Genomic DNA, 24879 nt, shown 5'->3' on the forward strand with positions numbered 1-24879 from the left:
TATTCTTCAATGGGTTCAAAATGGGATTTAAGGAATTAAACTCATTTGATCCATTCTTCTTTATGCACTCAGGACAGAGTAAAAAAGAGAGTTGCTCCTGCTTGTCACTAACCAAATTTATAATTAACACTTTACATTTCCTATACTCCGCTTAAATCATTACAAGGGAAGGTAACTTTAGAACATGATATTCATCAATCCAAAAACTAGGTTAAGTAAGATTTTTGTGGGATTTAAACTTTTAAATTGTTTGCAATACAGTAGGTTTAGTTTGTAGAATTTTAACTTAATCCAAATTCCAGGCTAGGAACACAACTTGTAGGCTAGAACTTTTCCTAGGTCTAATTCCCCTGTTCCCTGTGGAATCGACATTCCAGACTCAAAAATCTGATATTACTGATACCCGAAGTACAACTACGTGAGCCTTTAGAGTGTGAGTGCACCATGAAGCGGGTATCAACGACGACACTACCACTCAGATGAATTTGACTTGTTTTATTTGAGTCATGCAGTCGATGTACTACCTTATATAATGCACAAAAACATGAAACTTGTTGAGTAATCAGGTCCAATTTTGTTGGATTGAAAATATCATGTCAGTTAATGTTTATAGATTTGGTGGATTAGATGGTTTATCCAAGACCATTGGTACACTCGCCGTGAGGGTGGTGGTCTTCACTTCAACTATGTTTGTAGTCAAGTTTGGCTTGTGCCAAATAAAATGTCCGTTGGGCCTTTATAATCTAAGGGATTTTTTTGGATTTAGATTTTGAATTATTGGTACGCCAGCATATAGGATTGCAGATTCTTATCTTACATCACCTATGCCATTTTCGACATAATCTGGTGTAAGTCCTTTTTTTTTTTTTTTTGCTTTTTACGTTTTTGTAAACCACCTATGTGAGACTTATATGATAATATTCAAGTCGTACCACTAGCTAGGTCTAGGTTGCATTAGGCATATAAGGTGTCGGCACAACTCATTTGCTATCCAAGAAGTAAGAGGGGCAGGCACTGCTTGTCGGAGCCTGGGCGTTGCACCTCTTCTTTTTTATTCTTACGTTTTAGACAATCAAACTACATGAATTTATCTCCTTATATTTTAATAAGGCATCCATGTTTGGGATGTCTTAAATAATAGCATTCATTTGCATATCCTGAGAGAAACCTAGACATGTGGAGATGACCTGGTCAAAATTCCAACCTATGACATGACCTACCCCATTCGTGCACTTTCTTTTGCTTTGTCAAGCCTTTGTGGGCTCGTGTCATAGGCTATCTCGCAAGGTTACGGTGATTCACCCTTTGCCTGCTAGTCTAATTTCACCGTTACAGGTAGAAGTTCCCTCTACAGGAACTATCAAAATCTTTTTTGTTGCCTACTTACATAACAACTTCTTGCAAACACATCTCTTATCATTAGTTATTTTGGATATCCCAAGATTATAATTAACCAGAATGATACGTTGTTGTGGGAGATCTTTTTCAAACCATCAAAAAATAAATTTAATTCATATAGGAATTATGAATAATTTTCTTGGAAAAAACAGGGTTTAGTTTTTTTTGGATCACTTTTCTCTTATTTATGTTATGATGATTGTTGTGTATGAATGTCTTCGTATTTGTGCTTTTTTTAAGCCTTCATAATGTTCGTCTGACTTCATCTTTCCTTCCTCCCACTCCATTTAGATGGAGGCTATTTCGAGAAAGAGAATTCGAAGAGGGGCATACATTAAGGGCATTAGATGTTAATATGCACATAAACAAAAAGAGGCACAAACACTTCTCCTTAGTGATAAAAATGGCATTGTAAAACAAGTAAGCGATAGTTGAGTTCCATTACTAACAAACTTCTATAATAAACTATGAAGACAAGATCATCACAGAAGGTACACCAAGCTTCATCCATAAAGCTCAGTGAAGGGACTATATTTAGAAGTTCCTAAACATAAAGCTATTCAAACATTTCGCATGTCCTACGCAAACATTGTCGCCTAAAATAAGGCAATAATCAAGCATACAAATAATAGGTTTAATGGGATTCATATTTGTCCAATCAAAATAATACCAAATTGAGGGAAATAACTGTAGAGTTAAAGCTTTAGTAACTCTAAAACAAAAAGACTTCGCATCTCAAAAGGGATAGAACCCCCTATTTCATTTAACTGAAATCTCTTAGTTTGGTCCTGCAAGAATTAATAGAGCTCCGCACGCCAACTAGCATTAAAGAAGCAATTAGCTAAGGATTTAGCAATGACATAATAGGGGTTCCCTTGGGAATACAATCCTGGCCATAGAAAATAAAATGTCGTAGAGGCATTCAAGGAAGCAATAGATGCTCGTTGAAGCATTGTTGTAAAAATGCAAATAATGTCAAATAGTAAAGTTAGATGCCGACTATCTCTCTGTACACATAAAAAGAATTTGCGAGCATACCACAGAATCATTATATATTTGCAAATCGAACAATAAACTAATTTTCACAAATATCAGCTTACTTATCCATGAAAAAGTGTATTTCAAAAAATAATAACTTTTGGTGTTAAACTATGTAAATAGATAAAAGCACGTACGTACGTACGTACGTGCATGCATACATACATACATTTGCTGGACTTAATGATTTCTTATGTGTGTGTGTGTGTGTGTGTGTGTGTGTTTTACCACCAAATAAATTTGCATAATTGGTACAAGTGAGTTTATATCCCTCCAAAAAAAGATAAGAAATCAATAAGTCCAGCAAATGTAAGACAATTTTAACTACCAAGGCATTTGATACTAAAAATATTTATAAAAAACATCCCATACATCTGTACTGACGACAAACTGATAGACAAACCCCACAGAAACAGCAAGAGAACCTCACTCGAAGGCCATGAAATCATCCAACCAAGAGAAATAAACAGATTTCAAATTAAGTCAAGAGCATTCCACTTAAATTTATTGCAATAAATTGCAAAACTATCAGATCTATAATCCAGCACTGAGCTTATGGTTTAAAAAAGGAAAATGGCGAAAGACGGTGAGAATTACAGACCAAGGCCGACGGTGCGGCCATCTCTGCGCCGCAGGCCGGCAGTGTACTGCTTCTCCAAATCCATCTGCAGCTCCTTCTGCTTCTCTGCATCCTTCTCGTCGGGCTTGCGCTCCTGAGGAGCTGCCTCTCCCTTCACACCCTACAATTGGCCATACAGGCAACCTCAGACTTTAAAACATGTGTTAGTAAATGGTCGATTTCAGAGAAACAAAGCGGTAGGAAATGCAACGAATGAATGTTGAATTCATCTTTTTTTTAAAAAAGGAAGATTTACAAAATTAACACCCACTTCTTATGTATTTACATGTCTTACACATATACTTCAATTTACATAGTATCTCACCTATGCATGAAAAGATGTATTTCGCTTTATAGAAGTGAAAATGGTGGTATTTTTTTGTGTGATGAAAATTTGGATGGTATGAATCTAAAAAGAAAATTTTAGATGTTAGACATGTAAATACATAGGAATTGTGTGGAATGTATATAAATGCCCCAATTTTCGAAAGCTTGATGCAAAGTAAAGAGAAAGAAGGTGTTAAAAATTACCATGAGTTTGTTGAACTTTTCCTGGCGTTCTCGATCTGTAAAGAGTTGTAAATCCCATCGAGAGCCGGACTAAGAACATTAATGAAAATAAAATGTAGAGAAAGTAGAGTGCAGTGAAGCACATCAGAATTTCTTTTATTCATAAAATAATGCAAACAAGTAGAAGTATTGCATACATAGGGGCCTACCTCTTCGGAACTGTTCTTGCTGCCCCAAAGAAGTTTTTTCTTCTGGTCGGTTGACAAGCCTCCAGTCCCAACAAGGTTCCTGTTTACTGTTACAGTCATGCAAATAGATTTTAGCTTCCAATTAGATTGGAAACAAAATGGAATATTCAAAACAAAAGAGTAAAGTGCCAAAATTGTCCCCTGACTATTTACATGAGGCCATTTTAGTCATAGAGCTTATAAAAATATCAAATTAATCCCCAAACTCTTTTAACTGTGGCTAAAATAGTCCTTTAGAACAAATTCAGCCCATATTTTAAAAATATGGAAACTAAATTGACACTTTTGTATACTCGGGGACTAAAATGATCCCCTGTAAAAGACAGACCATTTAGACAACTTCTCATAGAAAATCTACGAATGGAATAGCCAGAAACACACAAGAATCGAACATTTAATGAACAAATATTTATAAGAGAGGTGAATGTGGTTGAATAAGCTACTTGTTGCTGAAACAATAAAAAGCTAGAAGCATGCAAACTTGGAAGGGAAAGTTAAAATGGTCCTGTAGGCATAGATGATATTTCACGTGACAAACTTTTAAAATTCCTTTACTTCGGTTACCCTGTATAAAATTTAACATAACGATTATTTCATCAGCAAAGCCATTAGTTGAAATAAAATGATGATTAAATTGATAATATTAAACTAAAATTTCAGATTAATTCTTATTTCATGAGATTCAATAGAGTTATTTGATTCAATTTTGAAATATATCATGATATACTTCAGTGTCATTTCTTTAAATTATTTACACTGTTTAAGTTCAATATAATTACTAAATTTACCCTTCAGACTGATTTCCCAATTGCTTGAGATAGAGCGCACCAGAGCCAACCAAACATGACCATAGCACAATCAGCGAAAATTACAAAAGGCATGAAACGTTATATCATTTCCAGCGAAAACCAAGACAAAGTCTAACATGTTCATTACATTAGATCCCCCTTGGTCTCTTCATTCAATTGGAATCTCTCACACTCAATATCCTAAGTCATATAAATATCATTTCCATTCTTTTTAATTGTATACTTTCAATCAAATATTGCATACATTGTCTTTTGTTTATTTCATGATTGTTTTCGTTCACCACCAAAGTTCAAGAAAGTACTGACTAAATAATTTAATTTAATCTTATATGTGCCGACATTTGAAGGACATCGAAAAGCTTTACATCGTAATATCTGAGTTGAGATACCTTTTGCTGAAACAAGTAAATTTGGCTTGTCCTTGAATGAAAGTGTGTTTGTAACAATTTCTCCACATTGCTTGAGGAGCGAAGAGGTTCTAAATTGAAATATTAGATTGGGTGGAAATTAGGCAAGCATGTGGGGTAATTTGAAGCCGATCAATATACAGATTATTTGTATTTGATCTTTAGTATAGATTTACACTGATGTATTTTTACTTGCTAATCTTCCATGTTTATTTGATAATCCTAAAACAGTACTTAAACTTGTATTACTTACTCCTAACATTGAATTTATACCATACATTGAATTTATACCACACCATTATAGTCATGAGCTTGGACATTTGGATGTTCTTGTGTGACACAGGAGCACCACGCACAAGGATGCCTTCCGCAATCCCACGTGCAGAGACAAGATGTAGAAACCTCCTACGACAATGCGGGCTTTAGTTTTCGCGCCTGGACCAAACCAGACCAGGTTTTGTCATTGTTGCGGAGTCGACTGGTCCTGTTACGCCACTCCTTGCTATCATATTATTATATATTTGTGTTTTTGATGTTCTAGGGTTAATTTTTTCATGTTTTGTTTGGGACAACAGTCAGCATCTCAGATTTCCCTTTGAGGGTTGTATTTGAGGGACAAGTGGTGCTTTGTCTGTATCTCGTGCCCCAAGTGGTGATTATCCTACGCTATCCTTCCCCGGCATCCTTCCCTTCATCATCGTCACTGCATTCCTTGGTTCAGCCACCACAATCAAACCAGATCAGGCTTTGTCGTTGTTGTGAAGTCGACTGATCCTGTTACACCACTCTTCGCTATCAATTATAATATATTTGTTTTTTGATGGTCTAGGGCTAATTTTTTTGTGTTTTGTTTGGGACAGCAATCAACAACTTAGATTTCCCTTTGAGGGTTGTATTTGAGAGACAAGTGGTGCTCTGGTTGTATCTCGTGCCTCAGATGGTAATTATCCTATGTTATCCTTCCCTGACATCCTTTCCTCTGTCATCGTCGCTGCATTCCCTGTTGTTCTTCCTGTTGATTGCTCGCCTCCCAGCAGCCAACCATCTGCCATCCTGGTTGCCACCCTACTTTACCATACTAACACCTTCCTCCACCTTCTCCCAGACTTCGACCTCACTGACGCAACATCGTAATCCTCTCGCTTTGTTGTCTGCTACTTTTCCAGCCACCTGAACCGCATCCCTGCAGCTTAGTTGTTGTTCAAATACTTCCCCTGTGTTGCCACTACTGTTCCAGTTGCACAAAACCATTCCTCGTGCCGCCAGAACCACCTCACTGCAGCTTAGTTGTTGTTCCCGCCACCTAGAACCGCCCCTAGATGATAGTTCTTCATTGTTCGATCCACCTACCTTCAATGTTATCGCTCTCCAAGCCCCACAACGGTCACCACCACCCAAGATCCACCCTAGCTCGAGTGTTTGTATCGTTTTTGTTGCTATTTCAAATTTTTGGATGACGTGTTACTGAATTTTCCCTTTCAAATGTGTTGATTGTAACTGACTATTTGTTTCCAGTAAAAATATTCGTTTTTTATATTCTGATTGGATTGACTTCAATATCATTCATTATCTGATCTTATAGCCTAAATCCTAGTCCTATTCTAAGGTTTCTAGCACCCCCCAGATACCCATCCCAACTAAATTCCTTGTCCTTGTTGATTTTTCAGACTCAAAATTTTTCTTCCATACCCTAAATCGTCCATATACACCCTATTTCATCTACCTACACCCAAATCCTAACCACGCCAACAAATAGACAACTACCGAAGACCCAAAAGGGAGGAAAAAACACAATACCATTTATAAAAAATCCACCAAGAAATGTCCAAGAACCAACCTTTTATGGAGGACGAGTGATAGGAAATCATCCAACTACAATAGAGATTTTCCTCCTTCAAGAAGAGGCAATCCAGCAGAATCACCCGTAGCTACAACGGTGATTTGCTAGATCGAAGAAATGGAGTGAATCTCTTCCACTATACAAATGTCAGGGATAAAGAACCTCTACCGCGAAGATTTGACCTGAAATATTTGAAACGCCAAAATTTTGAAGTAAAGGTGGATTTGTCATATTTTGACAACCGCATAGATTCGAACAAATTCTAGTTGCTCCAGATCATGGAGCTTTTCTTTGAGTACCAGAACAACCCATCGAGCAAACTAGTAAAAACTAGTCGCGAATCAGTTAAAGAAAAGTGTGTTATTTTGGTTTTAAATTTTGAATCACATGAAAACATGAAGAAAAACATAAAATCACTACCTGGTCCAACATTAAATGAGAGATGCAACACCAGTATCAACCAACTCATTCCAAATACAATATGCAGACCCTAGCTTTAAAGTGGAGAGAACATTCACGAATGGTCATGCTATCTCACAGGTAGATTCTAACCCCATGATCGAGCAACAAGAGTACGCCTAATGGAGCATCTAAACCAACTCTGCCTGACGAGACACTAGCTTAGAGTGGAGAACAGATGTAACCAATCCGCATTTCCAAATCCATCCAAATCAGGAAGTGTTTCAAATGCCATGAATTTGGGCATATTGAATTAGATTGCACAACTAAGAGAATGATCACTTTCATTGATCAAGGAGTAGCAATTAAAAAAATAGTCAGTTACATCGAAAATAATGAAACGTCGGATATGAGCCTCAACTTCAAGACGAAGACAATAAGATGATTCAAGATGATCCTACCATAGAGACTCCAGTTGGAGTAATCAAGGTTGATCTAGAAGAAAGTAAGTTTTAGGTAATGAGCCTTCATGCAAATTATCAAATTATGATGCCTTGAGCTACCTCTTTGTAGGCATTGAGAGGAGCATCAACAAGACTGACATTGGAAGTCCAAAAGAGCGATAAGTTTGAGGAATTGATACTAGATACAGCGCAACATCAAATAAGATGATTTCAGAATTCACATATACATAACCCACCTCCTAGGTTGCCACTACTGAGGGAGGTCCAACACATCAGACAATAGGAGCTTTTGAGCTACTTCCTAAAGACCTTGTGCTGGAAAGCACCTTACAAGCTTTGCAAGAAAGAGCAATCTTCAAAGGGATCCAGGTTCTACCAGGGAAGAAAAATACGTCCCTCGTAAATGATTGCTCGAGAGAGTGGCCTAGTTTGTCACATAATTTGTCCTAGCGTTGATTCCTCAAATATTTAATTATCAGATACGTCCAACAGAGCAACAGAAGTGGGAGAGTAGTTTACAGATGTAGTGCCTCGAGACTTGATTCATGAGAATACTCGTTTATCAACAATGTCAGCCCAAATTGTGTCAAAAGAGAATGCGTATTTATTCTACCATAAAGTACTTTAGAATGAAAGAACCTAAAAGATTTAACCGGGAGAATACAACATTTCCGTTATCAACTGGGCTGACCAAGCACCATACTAAGAGAAGAGAGAAGCTTCAACGAATGAGGTAGAAACTCCCCCAATCCTGGGAGACTGATAAGAGAGCGTCGAACATCGAAGCTACCCCAATCCTGAGAAGCTGGCACTGGAGAGTCGCATACAGGGACACCTTTCGCGATCCCGCATACAAAGAAATGACACAGAAACCTCCTGCAACCATGCAGACTTTAGTTTTCATGCTTGGACCTAGCCGTCCAAGTTTTGCCATTGTTGTGGAGTCGGTTGGTCCTCTCGGGCCACTCTTCGCTATTCTATTATTATATATTTGTGTTTCTAATGTTCTAAGTTTTCGCGTGTTTTATTCGGACAATCGTTGGCATCACATTATTCATTGCAGGGCAGCATCTAACAAACAAATGGTGCTCTAGCTTGTATTTCACGGCCAAGGTTGTGACTATCCTCTGCTACGCTTCCCCCGCATCCTTCCCTTCAACGTTATCGCTGTCTTCCCTGTTGCAGTCGTCCAAAAACAACCCTCTCGGTTGTTCTCCATATGATTTCCCTCTCCCAGTAGCCAACCGTCTGCCATCCTGATTGCCATCCTGCTCTACCATCCTAACACCTTCCTCCACCTTCTCCCAGCCCTCAGCCTCGCTTCCACATCCAAGTAAGCCCCTCTCCTTGATGTCAACTGCTGTTCCAACCACCTGAACAACATCCCTGCAACCTAGCAGCTATTCCAGAACTTTCCTTGCACGGTCATTTGATGTTTCAACCCCCCAAAACCATTCCACCTGCAACCTCGCTGCTCTCCCAGCCATTGGAATCACCTCCTCACAGTCTAGTTGCTATTCCCGCCACCCAGAACCGTCTCTAGCCGTCGTTTCTTTGTTGTCGAGTCCACCCTATGCTACCGCCCTTCAAGCCCCTTAACAGCTACAAATACTACCTAAGATTCACTCTCGTTTGAGTTTGTTGTGTTTGTTGCAATTTTATAGTTTTGGATGTCATATTGTTGCATTTCTCCTTTCAAGTGTGTTGGTTGTAGCTGGTAATTTATTTTTAGTAATAATATTTATTTTTTTCTATTGTGGTTTTTATATAACTGTGATTCTGGTGTTTGTTAAATCAAGATATCATAAGCCTGTTAAGCTAAGTTAATTTTTATATAGAGCTTAATAGATGCATTGTTCACCCACATGCTTTACACTATACACATCCAACTAAAACCATTTACGTGAATATTCACATAAGTTAAGAGTTGGTTAAACTACTTATTTTTGTTCTCAAAAAGTAAAACATGCATTCAACTACAAGTTGTCTATTGTCTAAAAGATTAGCATAGCCAATCTTGTTCACTAACTTAGAATGTGTATGTGTTTGCCATTCATTACTTGATTGATCCGTACAACTATATTACACTTGTTTAATGTGTAGGTTTAAATTGAAAAAAAAATATTCGAAATGAAAAACTAAAGTGCTTGTGCACACACAAATGAGCCCCAATTGTTGCGAATAGACTCCAATGCAAATTTTGACGCTCTTAAAAGACAGCATTTTTGAATAAATCCAGGGTAGCACTCTAGATATATAGATTGTGATCTCTAAAAAACCTCATCACATGATAAATTCGTTATATGCAGCCAATTTTTAGGCAAATGGATGGTCTCCCCATTAACTTAATGTCTATAAAATATTTGTTAAAGTGTGGCCACAAGAGACCTGTCTAGTGCTTAACCAAAAGCATCCCAACATTTTAGTTTTGACTTTGATTTTCATTTTTATTTTTATTTTTATTTTAGGATTCTACATGAACTTGTCCATGGCTACCTTAACCTCATATAACCCAATAAATCATAGTAATATCATGTCGTGTGACCCTAAAATGGATTCTCATAAGCATGGATCCATTTTAGATAGTTTTCCCTCCTACGAGCAGTCAATGAAAGGTTGCTTTCAATCCAATCAATAATGTAAGGCAAGGCACACTTTGGGTTCCTTGGATGCAGAAGTATTTTATGTATGAGATTGCTTGATGATTATGGCTAAATCTTAAGGTCATGACTAATGTGGAAACGCCGCCTGCACGGACGCAGTGTGAAGCGGGATCACATCCCACACATGTGATGTGGGATCGCGTCCAACACACAATAATTCTCAAGTAAGTAGAAACCGCCTGCTTTGCCTGGACCAAACCGGTCCAAGTTCTTCCCCTTCAGAGGAACGGCTGGTCCTCGTGAGCTACTCATAGTTTTCCTCTTATTACACAACTGCTTTCATATGAACCTAGACTCATTTTTTCGTGTTCATATCGGGACAACCATCGGCGTCTGTTCTTTCCTTCGAGGGTTGTATCCGAGGATTTCTGGTGGTCCTTCGGCTGTATCTTGCCCTCCACGTGGTATTTATCTTCCTTATTATTCTTCCTCATCCTCCCTACACTGCACCCCACCACTATTCCAGATTGTTGCTGCTCGGAATAGCAATCAGTGTTGTTCTCCTTGCAGTTTTTGCATTCCAACCCAAGTTTCATGCGATTCCAATGCCCCCACGTGCTATCATCACTCTTACATCCACCAAAAATCCTCTCCTCTTTCCACCAGTTGTTCCATCCATCTCGGACCACATCCCTGCCACCCAGCCACTGTCCAACCCATCTTCCTTGCTGCCACCGACATTTTAGCCCACCACTTCTTACTGCCATCACCCTGACTGATGTTGTTCGTCCTGCAATTTCTGCATTCCAACCCATCTGTCTTGCTTGCCAACCACTTTTTCCACCCCCACGCGACCTTCCAACCTGAGTCGAACACCACCACCATCGCGGTATCCACACTACTTTGAGCGTTTATCGTGTCTATTAATATTTCAGATTTTTGGGTGTCGTGTTATACTTTCTCTTTCAGGTGCGTTAGTTGTAATTGTTTATTTGATTTTAGTAATAATATTCATTTTTTCTATTGTGATTTGGGTTAATTCTAATATCATTTGGTATCCTAGAGTTTCTACGTCCCCCACATCTTTAGCCAAAATTTTTGTTTCTCACGTACATTATCATTACATACCTCCTTCCATCTATTTACACCTAAATCCTAATCACGGCATCGAGGGGATAAGTGTTGGACACCGATCAGGAGTTTACCATGGAAGAGATACAACGAAAACAACGCCTAGAGCTTCAATAGCTCAATGAACTTGAGGAACGAAAATAATCCAGAGGAGTCACCCAAACTCCATTTGATTCCAAAGATAAATAACATCTACCTCGAAGATTTGACCTAAAATATCTGAGAAGCCAGGATTTCAAATTAATGGTGAACTTGCCATATTATGATGACCATATGAATATTGACGAGTTCATCGAGTGGCTTTGGACATTGGAATGTGTCTGAGTGTTAGGACGTTTCACCATGCGGAATTGTGAAGCTAGCCGTCAGTAAGTTAAAAATGTGCATTGTTTTGGTGGAAAAATTTGAAGCACCTACACCAGCATGAGAGAAAACCAAGATCACTACCTGGTCTAAGAAGAAACGTGAGATGCAATTCCAATACCTAACTATACCTCATAGGAATGATATGTTTATAAGACCTCAATAGTTATAATAATATCACCGGATAGCTGTCATAGCTTGCAGGCAGGGTTTACTCTAAGTTCTTACAACTAGAGTACATCTAGAGGAACATCCAAGCTGACCCCATCTCAGGAGAAATTGATTCAAATTACAGAATAGGTAGAGCAAACAAGTATTCCTAAATTTGTCACAGCCAAAAAGTGTTTCATACTGAATCAGATTGTACAACCAAGGGAATGATGTATTTCACTGAGCAGGGTGTTCAAGAAATGAGCAATGACACATTAGACGCTGAAGAATGTAAGGATACAAAAAAGGAGGAAAAGTTGGCAGTTGATGAGGAAGAGACGTCATCAATTCCAGTTAAACCCGGGAGAGAGAGAGATTCTAGCTGAGTTGACAGTAGTTATTCTAGAAGGTAGTGAGTTCCAAGCAATGACCACTCAAGCAAAGTATGAGATCAGGGTGCCTTGAACTAGAGGTGTAAACGAACCGAACACGAACAAATGGAGCTTGTGTTCGTGTTCTATTCGTTTGAAATTACGCGAGTTTGAAATAAGCTCATGTTTGAAATTGTTCGTGAATATACTACTCCTGTTTGGTTTGATTTGTTTGAAATGATTGAAATGTTTCAAATGTTCGAACTGTTCGAATTATTCAAATTATTTGATTTATTCAAATTGTTTGAATTATTTGAAATCTTACAAATCTGTTTGTTTAGTTCAAATTGTTCGAATAGTTCAAAATCTTTCAAAAACTTAACTTATATGAAACTAATGGTTAAACCTGTATGAATCACAACACAAATGCAAAATAGTCGAAGCACAACTCATAATAAAACCATAATATCAAATCTCATCCATAAAAAATCAAATCTAGAGGCAATATGTGAGATTCCACTCCCAAAAACTGTTTCACTTAAGGAAACTAAATAAATCTAAAAGAGATGTAAGAAAATTTAAGCTAAGAGATGAATATGAAGATAAATACGAAATTATAGAATTTAATATAAGCTAAGAGACAAACCTGAAGATCAGATTATAATTTATAAGATTTAAAATTTTAAAATATAACTAATTTTTAGAGTTTATAATTATTTTTAAAATATAATAAATATATATATATATAATTATTTTAAATTATTTTATACTTCGAACAATAACGATTCAAACACGATCGAACAAATGACTGTTCGTGTTTGGTTCGTTTATAAACCGAATTAAAAAAAAAATGTTCGTGTTCGTCTCGTTTGCTTTTCGAACGAATCGAACACGAACTCCCTAACGAGTTGAACACAAACGGTTCACGAACGAGCTTTTTTGACAGCCTTACATAAAACTATCTTTTTGCAGATGTTGAGAGGAGCATCAACATGATTGTCATTGAATGTCCTAAAAGACCATGAGTTTGAGGAACTGATACTAGACCAACAACTTCAGATAAAACGATTTCAAAATTCTCAGATATACAACCGACCTCCTGACTTGCCCTTATTGAGGGAGGCCCGACATATCAGAGATAAAGAGCTTTTAAGCAACCTCTGAAGAATTATATAAAATACTAGGATATTGGATTCATATTAATAGTATACCCACCAACATACGATAAAATAAAATGGATGAATCACAGATTTAAAAATTTTCTTAGAAGTTTAGTGGCAAAGAAAATTCACCAATGGGACCTAAATCCTACCAGAGAAGAAGAAGAGGTCTCCCCTAAGTGATTGCTAGTGAAAGTGACTCGGTCTGCCCACATATCTCGTCCCAGACTTGATTCCTCTTATCATACTTGTTTATCATATGCATTCACTCGAGTATGAAAAGAAGAAACAAATTATAGATTTAATGACTCGGGTTACTTGATAAGAATCAACATCTATATACAGTTCCAACCCAGGTTGTGCCAAAGAAGAATAGATGTTTATTCTATCAGAATATGCTTTGAAAAAACAACGCCTACAAGATTGACTTATCGAAAAGTTACAGCAGCTCAACCTTCAACACGACCAATCTGATACTATGCTATGAGGGGCTCCCCCAACCCCGGGAGGCTGACGCAGGAGCACCGCTCACACTGGCATGGCATGAAGCAAGATTGTGTCCTGCATGTGTGAAGAGCGATCACATCCTGCATGATATACTTCTCGCATAAACAGTGACAGACTAGTTTGTGTAGATCCACTAGATCCATATTCTTCCCTTCTGATTCAACCCATTTTCACAGGCTATTCTTAATTATCCTCTTATTATCTATTTATTTTGAATGAGTATAGGGCTAGTTTTTCATGTGTTTTGCAACACGACAGCAACCGACATCTCTTCTTCCATTCAGGGGTTGTATCCTTAGGTGGTGTTTCGACTGTATCTTGATCTCCAAGTTATATTTACCTTTCACATTCCCCTTCCGCATCCTTCCCACACTGTTCCCCTTCGTCGTTGCTTGCTGCAGTTGTCGACGTTATTCTTCCTGTAGTTTATGCATTCCAACCCAAGTTCCCTGTGATTCAAGCACTCCCAATTGCTGCCACTGTTATTGCACCCACCAGAAATTCCCTTCCCTTCCCAAAAGATGTTGTGCTAGCCATTTCTGACTACGTCCCTGCCACCTAACTGTTGTCTAGCCCTTCCTCATTGTCGCTGCCATTCAATCCTACCTCTTTACTGCCATCGCAGTGGTCAAGCCCCCCACATCGCTCCCTCTTGTTTGCTTGTTGTTCGACACCGGCGAAACAACCGCCTTTCTTTCTTCTTGGGGCCGCCTTTTCCACCCTACGCCACCTTCCAAAACCTCGTCGACACCACCACCATCCTGATATCCACACTTATTTAAGTGTTTGTGTCATGTCTGTTGCTATTTCAGATTTTCGAGTATCGTGTTCTTATATTTTCCCTTTCAAGTGTGTTGATTGTAAACGTTTATTTGTTTTCCGTAATAATATTTATTTTTTTTATTGTGGTTTAAGTTAAATCTGGTATCGATCCTTCTATTGATTAATAAGTAATTTCCTCTTGGGGGGTTTATTCTAGGAGCGATGAAGCTTGTTATGGTATCTTTATTTTATCAAAGATTATAAGACATGAGATTTTTAAGATAATTGAATTGAAATCTTGGCGAGCATATGTATTTGCATCATTATAGGCTACATATTTGTTTAGGAGTTTTGCTAACTTAGCTCCAATAGAAATTTCATAATGGTCAAACAAACTTTGATGGCCAAGCAGGCGGAGTTCATGGGGGATTTATAAAAGATAAGATTGCATTCAATTGGCTTCTCATTTCCTACTCCAACATAACTTGGTTGACTCTAACATCCAACAACTACAAAATGTTATAACAAATGATCACATTTAGGTCTGTCATTCTATCATCAACTTCTCCATAAGAATAGGACGCATTTGTGTTAGAAAACTATATATTTTTTACCTTGTAATCACCAATCAATTGAGTGATAATGAGTTCGAAAATTTGAGACTTGTTATCAATGTCTTGTACTCTACCAGTCATTTGAATAGAACTCTAATTAGTCGAGTGACATATTATGCCTCACTCTAGTGAGATAAAAACAAAGAAGAATAATGGCTAGTATTTTGAGAAATTATGAGAGCATGAAGAGTCACATGGATGATGCTTTATGCAAGTATAACCATTAGAGATAAGCTCTTCTTTTCAAGTTATTAATAGGCAAATCATGTTGAGTGTGTGAGAACTGCACATGCAACTACCAAGTCTGCCCAAAGTTTCCATTTTATAACCTTTTAAAGATACAGATTAAATTTAGTAGCAAGACAATTGATCAACACTGATCTATTTTTTAAAATTTTAAGCGTATCTACATCTAATAACAATATTATCAATAAGTTACCATGCAAAGGAGAAGGTTATGAACAGCAATGATAAACACTAGAAAATGTTCTTCCATTGGAGAATAATTGATTTCCACATCCACTAGTCTCTAATTGATAATAATAGGGGATCTTCTGTTCCCCGCACTGTTATGAGACAACATGGATGATTCTTTATCAAATTATAGCTATAAGAGACTCGCCCTTCTTCTTAAGTTATTGGTTCAGTAGATCATGTTATGAGGTGTGAGAATTGCACATGCAACTCCCAAGACCACCCAAAGTTGCCATTTCATAACCTCCTGTGAGATACAAGTCAAATTTTAGGAGGAACACCATCCACTCGGCAAGGCAATTGATCAACACAGGCGTGGTTCTCAGAATTTTAAGCATGCCTAGCTCTAATGGCAGTATCATCTTACAAGCCAACATGCAAAAGAAATGCTTATGAACAACAACGATGGACATTAGTGTTCTTCAGTTGTTATTAGTATGCACTCCCATAATCCCCTAATTGATAATAATAGAGGACAACCTCTTCCACTTACCGTTCTAAGACAACCCAAAACCACTATTCCTCCCCCAACTAACCTCATCATGCTATTATATAAAGAATTGCCACTCTTAAATCTGGCACTATTAGGATTAAAGGGGCAAAACAAATATTGTTCAATTTTGTAAAAATCTTAATGGTAAGCCTCATCTTAAATGAATAAAGCATTATTCATCAGCTTCAAAAAGAACTAAATCTCCCAAAGAGATATAACTTGAACTGTATAATTTACTCAAACTTGCCAAATAAAGAGCAAAGCTAACCTAGAATTATTGAAAAGGCGTCTTCATAATGGCCTCAATTTTGGTGAGGTTAGAAATAATGCCCCCAATGAAGCACCACAAACTAGAAGAGGAAACCCAAAAAGTACATTTCACAAGGCTCATCTTTCCATTGAATTTAATGCCAGCATGGCATTCTTGTACCTGAATTATCAATTCGTCAAAAGTAAAGTTCAAATCCTTTTAGAAGAAAGCCCGTAATGTCCAAAAGTAAGGTTCAAATCCTTATAGAAGAAAGCCCGTAATGTCTTTTAAGCCTAAGAACAAAATTTTATTGTAGCATGTCTTTCTTATAAGCCACACAAGAAGTCAGTTGAACCGCTTACCTCACACTATATATAGCCGGATAAATATCTCATAAGATAATTCTCATTAGTAAAAGGCATTGTATATTGACTTGCATGAAAAAATATGTGATTTTCATCTTCTATGATTGGATTATAGAAAAATGACTAATCAATAGAAGATTAAATGAGAATGTCATGGTATTGACATTATCAATCATTAATGAGGAGCAAGAAGTAGTTCTATAGACATGTTCTGATTAAACCTAAAGGTCAATATAGATGAGCATGTGCTTGCTCTTTCACTTCAAGAAAACTATAGTCGTTGTTCTAATAATACAGTTTCTATTAAGGGGGCAACATACTTCAATTCGCTTATTGATTTCAACAATCACCTTCTCTTTTATTAAAGACATGTGCCTTGGCAATTTTTTGATCAATGGTCCTTAGGGTTGATGGCAACTTTATAAATTATCAATTCAAAGACCAAGCTTAGCATCTTAGCCTATGACCAAATGAAGTGTTCTTTATGTTCACAACTTCAATTCCATAACAAGGTCATTTGGTGCAACTCCTTGACATAGTTGAGTCAAGGGTAATCATCAAGCTTGTTAAGGATACCATTATTTTAGTGCACTAGTCTGTATGTGAGTTTTGCCTATAGCCAATGTCAGTAAAGTTGTTTATGGAGACATTTTGATTCATCATATAGCACTGCTTTACCTAAACACTGCATAGTTGAAAGAATCTGAAACCGTTAGTATTGTAATTGTCATGCTCAAAAACCTAAAAGCATCTCAAAACCGCCTCACATTCACAATTTACGAAGTAGCCATCCCTCCCTTGACTTTGTTAGAGTATAAACTTATAAGTGTGGATCAAGCTCATTAGAACAAGAGAAGTAGAGAGGAACCACCACCAACCGTGTTCTTATTAAGTCAAAGAAGCATCATACAAGCAAATACATTTTAATTATGGGATCCTTTGAACTAATGGAATAGAGTTTGCAGTTGTGCCATTTTTCTGAATAAAAAAATAGAATTATTTAGTTCTTTAAAGTTGTTGATTCTAAAATATGTTTATTATGCATACAACAACAACAACAACAACAACAACAACAACAACAAGCCTTTATCCCACTAAGTGGGGTCGGCTACATGAATCTTTTTTCTCCATTGCATCCTATCGAGTGCCATATTTTGCATGCACATGAAAAATTGCAACGACATCTCAAAGTCCGAGCTAGCTAGCCCCGACAACAAGATAAATGCCCTTGCATTCATGAAGAGAGGCTCTATATTTATAATCGTACATTTCTATTGAAGGCTTACAAACACCTTTGGGTGGAAAGAAAGAACGGTCTTCATTCCCTTCATCTTTAGTGTCACTCTACATGTAAGAAACAATGAGCGAAAGTATGTAGCCATTATAATCATAGAGATGATCGAGTATCTTAATTTTTCTTCTGACCTCTTATTTACCATTTTAGCTTATATATAGTGGGCTTCAAAATTTGTTGCAACTATGGACAGGTGTAAAAAGTAGGCTGATTTGACACAATGTGTTTCACATCATTCTAGATCACAACTACAAGAATCATAAGGAATTGCATGCCACCTTTGATCAAATGTTTGTCTTTATGTAGAGCCTCTTTAATTTGTGTGGGAGGGTAAAAGACATGAATTTAGCCCTTGCTTTTCATACCCATACAAGAGCTTGATCCTGCCAAGAAGCAAGATGTTGAGATGCAATGGTAATACTCTCACACTAGTAGAGCTAACCAAGGAAATGAGTTCAATCAAAATCACATTCACTCCAATGTTGCTTGCCACAATGTGATCGAGAGATGGGTTGTATTTGGTTGTGCTTAGTTGGAGGTCACCATCGAATAAGGTGATGCTAGGCATTTTAAACATAAATGGCATAAATCATGCTCTACACAACAAAGTATTCTAAGATAACTGTAACAAGTGTCTCCAAAAGATTCCTTGATAACATTACTTTCATAAATGTGGTGTTATGCCACCATATTTCATATCTAGAATAAAGGACTACATCCACTCCTTTCGATATGAACAAAGGCTTATTTGATAGAGGGAGGACATCTTCGCACTGGATAGTGGGCTTTTGTACTAGTCGGAAGGGAACACCATGTCACATCTCAATTAAAATTAATCACTCAAATGAAAATTCTACTAATTATCTTCCTTTCATTTTCACAGAATTAGCTTGATGTCTTGAAGCTATTTCCCAAATTTAAGCACTAGTTTGCATTATCATTAGAGAATCAAACACACTTGCTTCAAGAAAATTTAGTTCCTTCAATTCATTATCTTCTCCGAGTTGGACTACCATATTTTAAAATTGTAAAGAGGATTCAAAAATGTCTGTCTTTCTTGTTGAGGCAATTCCCTAAGGACTTTGGTGAGTAAATATTAGATCTTAGGTGATATGCTTCAATAGTTTGACAACTTTTCTCCCAAAATACTCATTACAGGAGCCACAGGTCAAAACTGATGAATAACTAGGAATAATGAGGGCCATGCCCCACATGCATGGATGTTCACCATTAGACTTGCTGATGATCCCTATTGCACCTCAATACATGGGCAAGTTAAATGCAATATTAATAAGTATATCAATCTCAAATCAAAATTGGGTCGATTTAATTCGAGATTAGACCAAAAGAATTTGAGGTGTATCCTCCAAATAGGTGAAGTAGTATAATTGATTTGTGCACTGATAAGATAACAAACCTGAAATAATTAGAACATGATAAATCACTAATCATCTCATACTTCAACTTCAAAATGTAAGAATTAACCCCGAATAAAGACAACTTTGTTTCCCCCAATTCCAAAAAAAAGTTGACCTAATCAACCCCATTGAAGTATACACTTGCAGATGAAATTCTCAAGTCACAATGGTTACTCACAAGAGGAGCCTAATTCCACCCAAAATGTATTTAGCCAAGTCAACATCCAATGTGCCTTTACCCACACTGCATAAATAAGCCTGTCAAGCTTCCACAATTCATCACTGGCTCTAAAAATAATAGTCACCAATAATATGAAAAATGTCAAAAACAAGGAGGAAAACATTTTCATTAATTTTTATGAAAATTATGACCACAACTTAAAATTGAATTAATAAATATTTATATTATAGTTGCACTTGCATATTCATCACCAATGATTTCTCCAAGCAACGAGATATGTATGATTTGGAATTAGGAAATATGAGCTGTTTTTCAATCTATAAAATATTTATTCCTTTTTTTAAAAAAAATTTCAATACAACTTTGTGCTCAAGTTACGTGGGAAACGGTAAAAATAGATGTGGGCCAAAATTTGTCAACCTTTTGACTATTATAAGACTATGTAGCTAATCCACGGTTTAGGATTTGTTTTGTTCACTTTTTTTAGGTTAATTTTACTTAATTTACAAGAAAATTAGGCTTGAAAAAAATATACTATTTTCCGTGTATAATTAATTATAAAAGTGGTTGGATTTAAAATGTTTTTTTTAATTTTATTTAGGATAGCAAAACCATATCATTTATACTGTCATACCAAATGAAGTCTAAGAATTCGTAGTAACCAGCTACAAGGTTAAATGATATAGATATCCAAAATATTGACATAGCTTCTTCAGCGCATAACAGAACTAAATCATTTTTTCTAAGAAGCCGTTCTAAGGAAATACAAACTTGCAACGCCTAACGGCGGTAACAAGAGAAAATACGTCATAAAAAATTGTACATTTCAACTTCGGTGGTTAAAAAGAATTAGTAAAACTGTGCACACCTAACTCCGCAGCTTTCATAGCAGCAACTTTTGCTGCATTAAAATCTTGAGCAGGTTCAGCATGGTTATTGGCTGAGCTAGTCTGCCCAAACGTGAACTTCTCCTTCCCATCATTAAGTTGATTTGAACTTGTTGACGATTTTCCTTCCGCCATACTTCGTGGAACTGAAATAAAACTAGAATAGTCAACAGCAGTTACAATTTAAGAAATTTTATGTGATAAAATACAATTAAGAAAAAAAAAAAAAAAGAGTTCCAAGATGCCACACATACACTTATCTGATTCCCCTGACTTCAACCTTTTTGATGAAGAATTTTGCTCCTCAGTTGCTTTAGAGTTTTTATCAAGATAACTATCACTTTTCTCCGTCCTATTTTTATCATGATCTAGAGGGTATTTCTCCTCGTATCTTCTGGTGTCCTTATCATTGTATCTCCTCTTCTGTACCTGATAATCCTGCTCATCAACTTCTTTTCTCTGACTTTCTCTCTGTCGATACACAGCACTTTCCCTTCCTGAAAAGGAATCCTTGGCATGTCCTCTACTGTCATCAAGACTGGACACATATTCTTTCCTGCAATCACTTGGGCTTCGGTGGTGCATTCTTCTCTCATCTCTATCATCTCTTTCTCTAAGGCTATCCCGCTCATCTCCCCTTTTATTATCTCTTCTTGAGTTCATTTGTCTGCTCCCAATGGCAGCTCTCGAAGATTCTATCTCATTATACCTATGATCAGGAGCATTCTCTTCTCTATCCTTGCCTCTACTTCTGTGTCCAGAATTCTCATATTTTTCTCTAGAGTCGTACCTTTCAACATTTCTATCTGGATTTCGACTAATTTCTTTGAACCTCTCAGAACTGTCATTATGCTTGGCAAAATCAAGACGGCCACTTCTTAATTCCCTGCCATCCTTTGAATACCAGTTAGAATCTCTGTCTTCATCATTGGCAAGCCTATGGTAGCCTCCATCATCACTGTGCTGGTAGTTAGCAGAGCTTCGACTAGTTTTCTTATCAGAATATCTGTAAGAATCACTCCCTCTGGTAGAATGACTATGGCCAGGATCCTTCACAGGTTCCTTTTCATGATACTTCCTGTCTCTGTCATCAGATAGTTTATGCCTGTTTGCCATGGAATTACCTGAACTGTTGTGATGTTCACGCTTAGGAATGCCTGAAAAAGACTCAGCATATAAGAATCTCTGAATGCTAAACAGTCCAATTAAGTGTTATTTCCATTCAGGGCAGATTTCACCTATAATGTAGTTATGTGAGCCGGAGTGGCAGGGAAAAAAGAAAACAAAGGATGTGGTTGAATAGTGGAACCTAGATTGCTACCAAGCACGGCTTCAAACAATGGGACCCTTCATAAAGTGAAGAAAGAACTTTGTTTAGATGAAATTTCACAGCAGTAAATTTGTTTTAATTAACCCAAATTAACCATAGATTACCTATTTCGGTTGTTTAGCCAGAAAATCAAATGACTAAAGTGCTCCGTGAGATTTTTTTAAATTAAAGGACTCAAAAAAAGGACAAATTACATAATATCATAATAATCAAGTGCAATTACACCAAAAAAAAATGATTTCCAAACTAATGAGTTTATAATAAGGACTAACCATATCTAATTTGAATTAACAAGATGGCTGCCATCAGAAGAAAATTAAGCTAACAGAGTATCCTCTAGTAGGATAATTACTTCTCATGCCAGAATTCTTCATTGTGATTCAATTCAAAAACAGGATCAGTCAAGGGAGTCTCCTGGCGAAAAAAATGTTAACAAATAATGCATTTAAAATTACTCGGGACAATTGGGTGATCAAATGAATAATCAGGATTATTGGTGGTAGGAAAATTAAAGATGCGAGTAAACAGCAAAATGGTTTACAAAATTGGAATAGGGTAGCAGGAGACCAACATGGAAAGAACAGTATGGGGTGGAGGTAAAGAAGAGATAGTTTAGCACATCAAGAATCTAGGAAAATGAACAAAGCTACGTGGCAAACAAGAGCGAAGAAAAAGCTCCTGGGCATTGAATTTGGAAATTATTAAATGATGGGTAAGGCTACAACTGGCATTGAAGCAAAAAAACAAAAAGTGATAGGATTGCCAATGCTTCTGGCTCACAGACAAAATTAGAGGAAAAAAAGGAGCATTTAAATACATAACACATAATTCTTATGTATCTACACATCTAACATCTAAACTTCACCTTTACATTTATACCACCCAAACACTTCATATCACATCAAAACATAGCATGACTATAACTTATAAAAAGTGAAAGTTTAGCCTATGAAGCCACTGCTGAAAAAACTAAACCTTTCACAAACATGGATTCAGTCCCTTTCACAAAAAAGCACATAGAGCAACAACAAAATTTATTTCAATCCGAAACTTATCCTTGACTTCGTCTTACTTGATAGTACAAAACAGTATCTCTCAAGCTACTGTGTTATTAGGAGTTATTCATAATTCTATTCTTTCTTAAATAATTAATCCTGGTGCAACTAATCATATGACTGGTTTCTGTAAATTGGTCTCATCACATAGACCTTGTGCAGGTAATAAAGATGTCAAATCACCGATGGTTCCCTCTGAGTAATTTTCGGGACAAGAACTATCGGGTTCACTACGTTGTTAACTCTTCATGATGTGATCCATGTTCTTAATTTATCTTGTAACTTGTTATCTATTAGTAAGATTACCCCTGACCATCAGTGCAAAGCCAATTTCCGACCTTCTTATTGTGAGGTTCAAGAATTGATCACTGAGATGATAATTAGCAATGCTAGCGATAAAAATGACTTCTATTATTTTGAAGATGGACTAGACCTGAAAGACAATGTTAAAATACATGTTTAAATTTTGTTTTTACTTCCGAAGACAATGATAATATGTTATCACAATAAAAGTTAAGGCATCATAATTTTCAGTACTGAAAATACTTGTTTCCTAGTTTATTTAGAATAAAAATGTTCGCTTTTCAATGTGAAATTTGTCAGTTTGTTAAACATTATCATGTCTATTTTCCTCCCCAAACTTACAAACTAACTACATTTACTTTAATTCATAGTGATATATGGGAGTCCTTGTAAAACTCTTACATATTCAGGAAAAAAAATATTTGTGGCATTTACTGATAATCACACAAAATTAAGATCGGTATTTTTAATTAAGGAAAATTTTGAATTGAAAGTAATTTTCATAAACTTTTACAGCATAATAGAAACACAGTTTTAAAAAACTATTCAAATAATATGGAGTGATAACTGCCGAGAATATTTCAAAAATATTATGGGTCAATTTTTTTCCGAAAAAAATAATAGTTTAACAAAACACGTGTCGGCGCCACAAAACAAAATGGTATGTTTGAAAGAAAAAATAAAAACTTATTTAAAGTAGTTTGGGAATTGTCATATATAAATCAGGGGATATTATTATTTGGGGTGAAGTCATTCTTAATGATGTATTTCTCATAAATAGAACATCCAATAAAGTTTTTTAACTTTAAACTAACTTTTAATGTTTTTCATAAAAGTTACCCAACAATCAGTTCTCATCTTATTTACCTTAAAGTTATTTGGGTATATTACATTTGTTCATACTCAGAGTCACAAGGAAAACTTGAACCTCAAGCTAAAAAATGATTGTTTGTTAGATACCCAAAAGAAGTATAAATGTTTTAATCATATTTTTAAATAAATGTTTGTTACCTTGAATGTCACATTTCTTTGAATTTCAATCTCAAGTTCAGGAAGGGGGCAAAACAAATAGTCGACTATTGTTTTCCAGGATTTTTTTTCAAATCGAAGTCTTAAAAAATAATGTATTTCCAAACTTGACTATTTAACCTGAAAATTCAGCTTATACTGTATCAATATAAAATGAGTCGAGTTTTTTAGATATTGAAGACGATTAGACCTTCCTAAAATGTCAACTCATATTGTTCATAAACTTATAAATAACAAAGAGAAAATAGACAAAAAGAACTACGATATTAGCACCATTTGATATTGTCTACTAGCAATAAAAAAAAAAACTCAAAAGAAAGTCTAAGAATCCTTTGCACCGCCCAAAATCCATGAACCCCTAAAGTAATGTCCTCATTTAACACTTACACCATCATCAGTTCACTTAA

At 36.3% G+C, this 24879-nt stretch overlaps 1 protein-coding gene across 6 annotated transcripts in view; it reads right to left on the minus strand.

Annotated features, from left to right (window-relative positions):
- Window positions 1-2779: 2779 nt before the first annotated feature.
- The window catches only part of LOC110037678 (arginine/serine-rich coiled-coil protein 2), a 46273-nt gene continuing 24173 nt past the window's right edge, over window positions 2780-24879 (minus strand). For 2 of the 6 annotated variants that reach the window (XM_020742381.1, XM_020742377.1), the window contains 5 exons: window positions 21010-21912; window positions 20737-20901; window positions 3775-3860; window positions 3587-3621; window positions 2780-3205 (listed from right to left, as the gene is read on the minus strand). In XM_020742381.1, coding sequence (XP_020598040.1) covers window positions 2971-3205; window positions 3587-3621; window positions 3775-3860; window positions 20737-20901; window positions 21010-21871 — 1383 coding nt within the window. In that variant the 5' untranslated portion in view covers window positions 21872-21912 and the 3' untranslated portion in view covers window positions 2780-2970. Of the gene's footprint in view, window positions 3206-3586; window positions 3656-3774; window positions 3861-20736; window positions 20902-21009; window positions 21913-21993; window positions 22103-24879 lie in introns of all 6 variants that reach the window. The other 4 variants (XM_020742380.1, XM_020742378.1, XM_020742382.1 and 1 more) reach the window with 4 other exon arrangements.

This window comes from Phalaenopsis equestris, unplaced genomic scaffold, assembly GCF_001263595.1.
Source record: "Phalaenopsis equestris unplaced genomic scaffold, ASM126359v1 Scaffold223304, whole genome shotgun sequence".
Classification (NCBI taxonomy): domain Eukaryota; kingdom Viridiplantae; phylum Streptophyta; class Magnoliopsida; order Asparagales; family Orchidaceae; genus Phalaenopsis; species Phalaenopsis equestris.